The sequence below is a fragment of the Alosa alosa genome, chromosome 2 (genome assembly GCF_017589495.1).
Source record: "Alosa alosa isolate M-15738 ecotype Scorff River chromosome 2, AALO_Geno_1.1, whole genome shotgun sequence".
In the NCBI taxonomy this organism is placed as follows: Eukaryota; Metazoa; Chordata; class Actinopteri; order Clupeiformes; family Clupeidae; genus Alosa; species Alosa alosa.
Genome location: NC_063190.1, coordinates 23,214,488 through 23,226,347, shown reverse-complemented (window position 1 = coordinate 23,226,347; position 11,860 = coordinate 23,214,488). Strand labels below are relative to the sequence as shown.

The 11,860-nt window shown below is 40.3% G+C and overlaps 1 protein-coding gene across 3 annotated transcripts in view; it reads left to right on the top strand.

Moving 5' to 3' along the window:
• The first annotated feature begins 942 nt into the window (after nucleotides 1-942).
• The window catches only part of rxfp2l (relaxin family peptide receptor 2, like), a 60,495-nt gene continuing 49,577 nt past the window's right edge, over nucleotides 943-11,860 (top strand). For 2 of the 3 annotated variants that reach the window (XR_007192973.1, XM_048238099.1), the window contains exons 1-3: nucleotides 943-1,246; nucleotides 4,891-5,019; nucleotides 5,243-5,314. Coding sequence is in view for 2 of the 3 variants with exons in the window: in XM_048238099.1 (XP_048094056.1) it covers nucleotides 1,198-1,246; nucleotides 4,891-5,019; nucleotides 5,243-5,314 (250 nt within the window). In the remaining variant the exon portion in view is untranslated. Of the gene's footprint in view, nucleotides 1,247-4,879; nucleotides 5,020-5,242; nucleotides 5,315-11,860 lie in introns of all 3 variants that reach the window. The other variant, XM_048238100.1, reaches the window with a different exon arrangement.

Sequence of the window (11,860 nt, the reverse complement as noted above, 5' to 3'; positions counted from 1 at the left end):
CCATTTTCTTTTGCAAGTATTTCTTTTCCATTTATCATCCACAACAATAGGAGAATAGTAGCCTAGCCCACCCCCTCCTAAAATAAAAAATAAAATAAAATATAATAGGCCTAATGAATAGCCTAATAATACAATTTCTTAAGGTTCCTAATGTCCCCAATACAATCAAGACAATCAAAATGGGGAGGTTAGACTCTCAGTGACCAAAAAACTACCAATTAGGCTACATAGGTCTAAAGTCTGTGATGAAGAGTCAACATTTGCAACACTGATTAATGCTGTATAAAGCCTGTCAAAGATCTTTGCTTGAGATTTCACCATCAGTGTTAACATCTCTGCTGAAATAAATAACTCTAATGAAGGTGCAGTATAGCCTTTTCAACGTTAAGAATAACCCAGTCCTGAAGGATAGCCTATAGGAAATATATGGCCCATAGCCTACTTCATAGGCCTATATTAATGCAATCAATTTATTTGTAGGGTATAGGCTATACATTTTTTACTAGCAACTGCAAAATGCTGTTCTGTGACCTGCGTACCCTTGAAATGAATGCAAAAAAGACTGCACAGAAGAAGATGAAGCAGCTGGAGCCCTTCATACACTCAGAGAGGGAAGAGAGAGAGAGAGAGAGAGAGAGAGAGAGAGAGAGAATATATAATTGAGAGCATAATTGGAATATGGAACCAACAGCCACTGGATGTCTTAAATAATATACTGAGATGATGTAAGTGATGTCGGTGCGAGAGAGTAATAGTGTGCATGTGTGTTTCACAGACATAAGAGAGGTCAAATTATTAATTTCCATACAGTCAGGTGACTTTCAGATGTCCAGGTCCAGGCGCCTTATATATAGCAGTTTGAGAGTAATGAGCAGACTGCTGTGCACACTTGGGAGAGTAGATTGAGGACCTGCATATAGGAGCATGCTGTGGCAGTCCAGCACAAAGATCTGTCCTCTCCAGCACTGATGCGCTCGTGTTTGATGTGCCTCAGAGGGTCTGGAGCCGCACAAGTGTGTGTGTGCGCGTGTGTGTGTGTGCGTGTGTCTCTGTGTGCCTGTGTGCGCTGTGCGTGCGCGTGTGCCGGTCTGACAGTCGAAAGCTGGTAGGTTGGGAAGGTGCAGCTCCTCGTCACTCTGAGTAGGACTTACCGAGACGAGGAGGCGCACACATACTTTTGCACTCACGGTACACACTATGGTTCACCCCTTTTTACTTTTTTCCCTGTCGCTCTGTGCTTTTAAAGGTAAGCTTTTTGTCTCCAGTTTTTCTCATGTGTTTCTGTTTTTATTTCTCTCTCTCTCTCTCTCTCTCTCTCCCTCCTTAAGTGTTTCTGATACTCTGTCTCTTTACCTCTCTCTCTCTCTCTGTCTCTCTAGCTCACATGTGTATGTTGTGTAATGGGAACACTTGACTATACTGGTTCTCAGGTTGTGAATGGGGGCAGATTAATGAATGGGAGTATGCCGGGGCAGGGGAGAAGCTGGTGGAGTCTCGACTGTGACAATATGATAAATGCCTTGGAGAGTTGTGAGGACGCCTCAGATTGATTGTTAAGTCTGAGATTATTCCACGCCAGAATCGAGATATTTTCTTAAATGATGGTTCTAAGTCATGAACAATTCAGACAGCATTATAAAAAAACATCACTGACATGTTTTTATGTTTGTTGTTGTTTTTGTTGTTGTTGTTTCTCATTATGTCATAAGGCATACGTGAGTTTATGGTTGGGATTGTACTAACGTACTGTATCAAGATATACTGTATCTAGTGAGAGTTTACATAATTCATGTTCTGAAGGAGGAGAACTGCTGCATGGTTCAGGCAATGCTCGGTTTGAAAATTCTTCTCTGGCCAGAAGTTGTTTTTGTTCAGCAGGTGATTTAAATACATATTGTTTTCATCACAGTGTAATTCACTTTAAAAAGCCGTCATGTATCAAAAAACTATTTATTCTTTGGTGAATCTCTGATGGTTTCTGTTACGTAAATGACTTTCTGTATGTATGCTTGATAGTGTCTATATAACCTTACAATTTATGGGTGTGTGTGGGGAGTGGTGAGTAGGATTATATATAGACAGTATAATATGGATATATTGCAGGCAAAATTATATATTATTTTCTCTGTGACATAGCACATGTGTAAGAGAAATGGTGATGGGGGGTAAACTCGTGATCTGCCAATGATGATGGTGAAATACACTAAGTGTGCTGTACCCATAGTGTGATTATGGGTGATTGTGTTTAGCTGTGCGTGTGTGTGTGTGTGTGTGTGTGTGTGTGTGTGTGTGTGTGTGTGTGTGTGTGTGTGTGTGAGAGAGAGAGAGAGATGGAGAGAGAAAGAGAGAGAGAGAGTGTTAGTGAGTGAGTGAGAAAGAGAGAGAGAATCTTTACAAACCCATGATATTAATTGCCTATTGTCTAAGAACAGGCATGAGGGTGACCCTTTGTAATCTGTTGTGCTGATGCTCATTGAAGATGATTGATATGGACCAAGCCTCCATCATAATTGGCACTGTATCAATGGATAGTCTCACAGAATGTTTATATTCGAGAACAGGCTATACGGTGGCTAGGAGATAGAGCACACAAAGGCTTTGGAGGACATTATTAACTTTGATGCCAGAGTATTTAATGTTCCCTGTCAACATGATGTCATGGTGACGTGACATGGTGCAGGAAGTGACGCTGAAATGACATAACGTCTTGAGGCTGTGAGGTCACACGAGTGGTGGCAGGGATGGCACGTTTGGAACAGACAACTTCCATCAGTCATGTGACCTAACAGCATCATGAATGCAAACATCATGGATACGGACACGGTGACAATACCATGACGGCATTAACATCATGGCAACCACACTTCCCTTTGGCTTTTGGCCAATTTTATTTGGAGAAATGTATGTGTATATGCATGTATAGTGTGTATGAATAGCCATCATGCTATTATGGTAATTATTTAGATCTCATTATCAGTGAAAACCTTTTGTGCAATATTGAAGTGATTATTACCCTCGTCCACCGCTCAGTCTGTCTGCTCTCAACTTAAAAAGCACTGGTTCAATGTACTTCAAATGTTTATACAAGGAAGCGGTCACCATACCTTGGACTTCCTGTATGATCATATGGGTCTGGATCTGAATGCAGATGCTGCATGGAATATGGTTTCACTTTGTTTTGGTATTGCGTGTCATTGGCTCTGCAGTCCATGTCAACTTGCATGGATTTTCTGCATATTTTACAGATTTTCCACAATTTTTCTGGTTCGAAATATATAGCATGTTATTTGTGTTAAGAATTATACAGACCAATGCACACACACACACATATGCTGGTAAACAAAAACCAGCAACCAGATGAAGTCTTTGCCATTAACTTGCATTACTGCTGCCACCACCTACATGAATTGCCTATTAGTAGGCACACACCTACACTGTCGACCCCGCAACCTCTTTCATTTATTTTTTGGCAAAAGCTTTTGGGCAACCTATTAGATTTTTCTTTACAGACTTTTCGAGAGGGTTATACAGGTGGGCTGGAAAGCACCAAACATTCTGTGCACGTCATAGTTTACCTTACTGGGAAGAAAACCATGTTCTGAGAGCCATGTGAATCCAAGTGTTCGAAGACCCTGCTTTTTTCAGGGTCGTTAGCGTTGATATCATTAATGCATCATAAATGTGTGCGCTCAGCTCAGTAAGTGGGACCTGACAGTGACAGATAGTTACTCACTGCCCTGCATGAGCTTCCAATATGTCAAGAACACCCCTACTGCGTCACTTCACCGTGTCTTGTCAACATTATCTCTTACCATACCATACACTAATACCATAATGCAGAAGTGTGTTTACTTGCCTGTATTTAATTTAATTTAAAAGGTGTTTTGCAGGTATTTATTTTGGGGTTTATTTTGGGGTTTATATTGGGGGAGGTTCGCGTTGCTTGGCGTAAGTAATTCTAAAGGCCATAGGCATTCTTTGTTAACCCCAGTTTTCTTTACATGTTAGGCTACTCATAATAATATTCATTTCATTTTTGCACACCTCTTTATCAGTCATTTGACATGCAAATGGTGACTTCAGCTATTATTTCAGAAATTACGTTAATATGAACGAACAGAATAATCAATATATATTACATACAAAATGTTGATTGTGTTAATACCGACAAGAACACTCCTCAAGGTCTTTGACAGTTAAACACCATGTTGCCTGACAATTTGGGAGAGTTTAACCCAGTGTTTCAGAAATATCAAAATTTTTCCAGGTCATTTTCTAGTCTATTTCTTTACACAGTGAATTTTTCACAGTCTATTTCTTTACACAGTAAATTTTTCACAGTCTATTTCTTTACACAGTGTTATGACTGTGTTAAAATAAGCACTGAAATCTGTCTGAACCTAAGGTCTCAAAGCAACACCCCTGGAAGTTATCTCTATGTAAACCAGTTTACTTAGAGAGAACTTGTGTGATTAGTCTTATTAAAACAGTGAGGGAACAAACATTAAGTGATGCCTCTGAATTGAATCTCCCCTGGATTTCATCTCCACAGCCTGGTGGTAGACTTGCTTACATGCATATTTTTATGCAATTAAGTTACTGCTTGCCTTCCATCTTTTTGTGTTGATTTTGACACTTTCCAGAGAGCAGGGATCAAGATTGCCACCTTGACCCAGAGGTGTTGCACCATGTATGGATATTCTGCAGTCATACAAATGAAGTGTTATTGAATGTGTGTGTGTGTGTGTGTGTGTGTGTGTGTGTGTGTGTGTGTGTGTGTCTGTGTGTGTGTGTGTGTGTGTGTGTGTGTGTGTCTGTGTGTGTGTGTGTGTGTGTGTGTGTGTGTATGCATATGTGTGTGTGTCTGTGTGTATGTGAGCACATTTGTAGGCTGCAGAGCTGAGGTTGAGTGTCCTCTGGGTCAGTTCCCCTGTGGCAACCTGTCAGTTTGCTTGCCTCAGCCCCAACATTGCAATGGCCTACAGGACTGTCCTAATGGTGCCGATGAGGAAAACTGTGGTAGGTCCCCCAGCACCACACACACACACACACACACACACCCATACACCCATGAACACTCACACACATGCATAAATACAAAAAAAATGCATACAAACTCAAAACACTCATGTACACAAACCCTCTCTTTTTAAGAACCCCACACATACGGACATACCCACTACAAATAATGCACACATAGTGGAATTGTCGTCGGTGTTTTATTTTTGCATTTGATAAACAGTGGACAACAGTGGCTGGCCCCAGCTGTTCGATGCCTTCATGAAGAAGACCATCCAGGAGGAAGAGGAATGCTGTGAGTGTTACACACCTCCATTAACCAAGCCTTTACCCAAGAAAAAGTTACATTTCCCTCTTTCAGAAGACATTCTTCTGCTTCTGTTCAGCAAGTGACTGGATGTAAAGGAGCAGATATGGGAGTTCTTTTATAAACAATAATAATAAAAGAGTTGAGTTGGCACTACAAAGCCAAGTATTATTTTTTTTTTGTCAAAAGTTTCACTCTCCTAACTGTGACTGTCATTTGTTGTGGAGACATTGAGAAATTGACGAAGCATTTTGTTGTTATAGTTCTTATGATAAACTTTGGGTGGGTCTTGTGTGTGTCTAGCCACACATGATATTGATCTTGTCAAGAGAGTAGAGCAGGAGACGAGTGGGCTTGAGAGATGAGGCGGGTTCGAAGCAGATGTCGGCAGGCTATTTTTGCCAATCGTCCCGTTAGTCACACTTTCCCCAGTTCAGATGCCAATCGAATTTGCACGGAGAGAGAGGCATAAATCAGGCAGTCCAACTGTTGAAAGATTCTCCCCGTCTGTTAAATGTTCACCTTGCCAGACACGATCACCGTCAGCCACGCTCCTCTGAGATACTTGAATCCGGCCTGCAATGCCGGACAAGACACATTCGATTGAGTCAGCGCATTTAGACGTGACTGAATTCGATCAAAGGAAACAATCACGGCCGAGCGCTGGCAACTGGAATGCTCTTGAGCACTGAAATTATGTGTCACTAAAAGAGGGGAAGGGGGTTGTTCTGTGACGAAATTAGGCTAAGTGTGTGAATCTGAAACAGGAAATGACAGGGTAGGACATTGTTAAAACAACACTTGGCAAATCAGAGTTCCATCCCGTCAGCACTGGAGAGACCTGAACTCCGCAGTGAGAGAAGGCTAGAACGCATGGTTCTTTTTCATGGTTTTTTTTCATGGAGCTATACAGTACATCATTTTCAGACTCCCTAGTGCCCAAGATAAAGTCATCCTCCCCAGTTTATTGTGTGGACTGGTGTCTTGCTATACTGATGGAGAAGACAGGCAGCGAGGTAAAGGTCACTGAAGTAAAGGTCACTTGCACTTGCTGTCATTTCTCAAAGCATTTTTATGTAATTTCGCTTGAGCTTAAGTAGAACTTTGGTATTTTGGTTGAAGGTTGGTACTGTATGGCGTTATATTTGTTGTTAGTTGGTCAAGTATTTCTCAGTTAAATCAAACTTCTGTTCTATTCTGTTCTTTGTGGTTTAGTTTGCAGACCTTGCATATCATTGAATATGTGCAAATATTCCTTTTGAAAATATAAGCTTACTTTCTTGTGCATACTCTGGGTCATTGTGCCTTTGTGAGTTGCGATTCATGGATGGCCATGTTTAAAACACATTTGATTTCTGAGGGTCAGTCTTATCAGGGAGGAGATAGAGAGGTGGGATTCTGGATGCATTATTAGAAAGAGGGCTGTTTAATGCAGCCACTGAGCTACAAAGAGTAGCCTCATTTGACCAAACAGAAAGCAGAGGCAAGGGCAGAGCCTGGCTGTTTTTTGTTTGTTTGAAGGCCATTATCACGGTTCCAGGGTTTTTAACCGCCATGGAATTTGGAAATGAATATAAACAAAGTAAAGAAATACATGAATATAGACAGAATACACCAAAGGATTTTTCTTTTGTAACAATGACAAAAGAAACTGAGCAGCATTAACAATGATCCGTTTCATGTCTACATAGTTTTCACCCATACCAGACATTTGAATGGCTTGTTGTCAGTCATTCTGTTCCATTGAGTGTATTTTTTTCCAGCAAAGATAAATCAGTTTGGGGAAAACATGGTTAAATGCATATGCAGGTAGGACACATTTCTTTTCTTACCCAAAGGACCTTTCTTTATCATGATGCTGTAAGACAGACTCGCTAAATTTCCCAGAACCCATACCAATTTGCAATGTATTTTTCCTATATTGCATTTAAACCAGCTTTCTTCCTAGCTGACACCCCATAAGAACATGCTTCTGGGCTCGTGCAGGATGCACCCAGGCTTGACTGACATGCTCTCTCGCTGTGAAGCTTGGCATTACGCTGTAGGCCAGTGCTCTGGAAGATAAGCTCTGCCCAGCCTCTCCAATCACCATGGATTTGGTTGGCTGTTCAATTGAGTGTGACCCATCTGTCTTGGCTGTTCTCGCTGGCCGGTGGTCAGATGGATTTGCGCTCCACCGTCCTGCCGAGCCCTCCGCTAAGGCATCAGTGGATCCCCAATCTTCTATATCTCTTCCTTAACATCAGAGGACTCTCTCCCGCCAACCTGTACCCTGTGACTTAAAACCTCTGGGGCGTGAAAGAGAGAATACAGCCACAGAATTGTACTTTTTGCTGCAGCTTTTCGCAAAAGAAAACTTTGCAACTAATTGCTATTTTTCTCAAGGTGATAGGAATCCTCCAGCTTAATAAGCCTTCAGCTTAATATGTATGCTTATTGCTAGTTTTGAAGACAGACATTGTCAGAGAAATATGATTAAGGATCTATTTTCTTTTTGATCAATATATGCAAATATATTCATTAGATTGAACTTGAGAAAAGTAACAAAACAAACAGAGTAGAAACAAGCATGCACAAGGCTGATGTGTATTAAAGTAATCAGGAGTTACATCTGTCAGCTGTATACATTTATGACAACATCTGTCAAAAAATAAGTGCTCAGTAATCAAATAGATAAGCAAAGGCCTTGTTCAATTCTTACTTCAATTTGATTGTGTTTCCCTGGCAGATAGGTCAGACCCTGGCCCCTCTCAATTAATGTGCTGTCATTGGTTCACTTTTGTTCTTTTTGAGACCCTCCAATAAAAGGGCACCGGCAACAATACTACTCTAATTAAACTGTCTCAACTGAATGGTCTGTTATATGCCAAGTTGCCAATTGATGCCAGCAGATGGTTTCTGGGCTAGCTAGACAAAAAATAAATAAAAAGAAATGTCACTGTCAGAATTAGTTCATCATGTCTTTGGGAGGCCTGGGTGTTTTGAGGTGATTTTTCATGGGGGGTATTCAGCAAGCTTGGCTTTGTCATACACCGGTGTAATCCACCGTCTCAAGACTACATTAAAGTCATTAACTCTGAAAGCATATTCTAACTATAACAGTGATAGGAGTAACTGAGGTTAAAAACGGAAAGTGGATGTGCAGCACTGAAGAAAAGAGTTGAGGCTAGAACATTTTCAGCCAAAAAACTTGCTGGCTTCCAGAGTTCAGAATGCCGTGCAGATGGACTGAGGAGACATGAATCTGTCCCCATCTTTAACCCTTGTAAGGTGTCCGGTGGCCGGTTGCACAAAGCACCTTAAGTGAAGTTTTTCCCTTAAAATCTGATTTAAGGGTTGCACAAACACCCTTAAGTTTTCTCCTTAAGGTTTCCTTAACATTTTCCCTTAGTATTTAAGGGTTTGTCCTTATCTGGTAAGAAATCCCTTAAACTGTTGCACAAACGACCTTAGTAGTCTAACTAAGGGGAAAAACCTAAGGGACATCTGACTCTACCTTAACCATATTATTAACTGAATTGATGCTGATAAATGAAGTTTATTAACTACTTTTGACAATTAAAAATAAAACCTCTCTGTTAATATGCTTCCTCTGTCAAATAGGCCTATCAGAAACATGCCGGATTGTTATTGTGTGGTTTACGTAGGCTAACGTTAACAATTCCTCCGCTCTAGAATCTTTGGTGGAAACTATAGAATTTTCGTGCCGGAAAATCCCTTTCAGTGCCGTAAATCCCTTGACGTTTCTCTTTAACTAAGGAAACTTTTTAAGGTATTCTGTGCAACACCCTTAAGTAAATCCCTTACCTAAGGAGAAATTAAGTCTTAAGGGTCATACTTAAGGGAAAAAACTTAAGGTGCTTTGTGCAACCGGCCACGGGTTTTGGGACCTGTTTTCAATGTTTGCTAAAAGAAAAAATATGCTATTTATTATTTCTTCTAACTCAAACTCATTGGCCATGGCACATTTTCTGTGAAGTCAAAGAGTGGAGTGCACGCACATCTCCAAATTTAAACAGGTGCTGGGTAAAAGGCTTAGCCGACAATGGAAAAATAAAAAGATACCCGCACACTGTTTCTATAAGCTCCCAGAGTGGTTTATTAACACAACGTTTCGACCAGAGGTCTTCATCAGGTATCAAGAAGATGAGCGGGTGGGTGGAGATATATATAGACAAAGTAGTGGGTAATGCCCCATGTCCACCAATCAGTCTGTCCTATCCATTAATGCATCAGACAATTGTAAGCAAATGGCCTATACGGCCTACATCAGCCCACCAAGTGTTACAGTTGCATCAATTCAATCCTTTGTATAGGTCATTATACATCAGACTGAAAAACACACCCAATCCCTCACATCTGTACAAGTGCCACACATTACTAGAAAAAAAAGGAGAAAAAAAGAAACATAAGAAAAAAAGGGAAAAGTTGAAATTGAAAAGTTTCCAATGTCCAAATGGAGCCATGGTATTGAGGGCATGTATATAATATGTTTCACGCTGTAAAAGCAGACATTCATGGTCACCACCCCTAGGTGGCCGTTCCACTTTTTCAATGCCCATATAGCGAAGGGTGCTGATATGTTAGTATGTTTTTAGGGGTTACTGGAGATGCTGAGTCCATATCTGACATTTTTCAAGATTCAAAATCACTATTTAAACTTGGTTTGGTCACATTTTACTCTATTTAACCCTTACAAGCCCGACCGTTCTAATTTCGTTAACATTTTAACGATGACCAATCATCTAATATCTCAGCTGTCCAATGACTGATTTTATTTCTGAAATCTTCCCCGTAATGCTGACAACATAAGCTTCAATTTGATATGATTGGTTAAGGGGTTTATGGCGCGAAATGTTTTGGATACTTGATGAGTCGTGTGAAAAAACTTTTCACTTCAGTCACATTTTAACATGGACCGCCAGATGCCACCTGCACGCCGTTGGAGTTTAACCTCGACTGGAAACCACACAGCTGGATAAACTGAGGTAATATATATTTTACATCGTTTCTAGTTATGGTTAGTCTTAATTTGTAGTCATAAAATCATGTTATTTGACAGTAATATGCTTTCTCATCAGCGTCAACATTATGGCATAGCGGGGGCTAAGTGCATCGTCATGTAACTTTAGCTAGCTGCATTACTCTGAACTGCTTGCAGTATTCTCGTTTGCTTTTGATATCAGTTATTTTCATTTGACAATTTCATTTAAAAACCTGTTAGTATATAACCTGTAAGTAAGTTTGTTTTCTAGTACCAATTTGCTTGTTAGGTAAGCATTATATTGGCAAGTCAGTATAGCATACCAAAGCTGAATAAATCAATGGGCGTTTCTAAGTTCGCGTTCTCTTACATGAAATAAGTTGAGCGATATTTTTACTCCTCTCAATATGTAGTTGTAGAAAACAAGATGTGAAATCACGGATTCTGTCAGAAATGTAGTGCTAATTAACTTATTCCCTCTCCTCGGGTTGTTACCTCGCTAGGCAGTTTGTAGTTAACTGTTTTAGCTTGGTAACTTCTAAATGACAAACATCAGACGTGCTTGTCTCAACATTTTCTAAGATGGCATGACTTGATATTCTACTCTTTTCAATATGTAGTTTTATAGAAAACATGATGTGAAATCACATATTATGTCAGAAATGTCATTATTGCATTTAAGCAGTTAGTTACTAGGTGAAATGTAATCTGTCTTTATCTTAATGCCAACCAGGCAATCAGATTTAGGGTAGCTAAACCCATGTGTAATAAAATGACTTCATACTTCTAAATATTTTTGAGTTACTCAAAATGCTTCAATAGTTTAGGCTACCTCTTCTTGTGTATGTATGTGCACACATGCACACATCTGTAGTTTTGTGATTTTATTTTTTAAATTAATAAATGTATTACATTTGTATGATTTTACTGTTGTTTCAGATGGAGGATGACAAGACCTACACAGACCTCCTTGCAGGCCTGAAGAGGTAGCTGACTGCTGATGAGCTTGCGCTCACAATGTTGAAGACCATGTGAGGATGGAGGAAGAAGGTATAGATTTAGGTGGCGTGCGTAGGGTGGTGTAGACTGCCACTAAAACACTGTGAAATAGACTTGTTATGTTGATTTTTATGTTGTTGTCCCAGGCATATGTGGTTTTACCAACCGGAACGGGTGGGAGGTTGTGCTTAGTAGGCCGTCGTATGCAAACACACAGTGCAGGGGCATGGGACGAAGAGACCCCAGAAGAGTTTCACAGTTTTCTGGGATTGATCATTGACATGGGACTTCACTTCCCTCCCTAATATCCATTGCTACTGGGTCTCTGAAGGGATCAGGGAGCGTTGACCAAATGAGAAATACATATTGTGTACACTTTTTCTCCATTGACATTGCTGTTTCAGTAGTTTCTTATTATTTCAAGTTTGGCAATGCAGAATCTGGTGTTGAACCTAGGTTTGGTAGCTACAGCCAGAAAGACGAAAATCTATCACAACAGCTGGCAGGCATTTCCGTCAAAATTTCAGCCTCGCCTTCAGGTGCTCCAACTA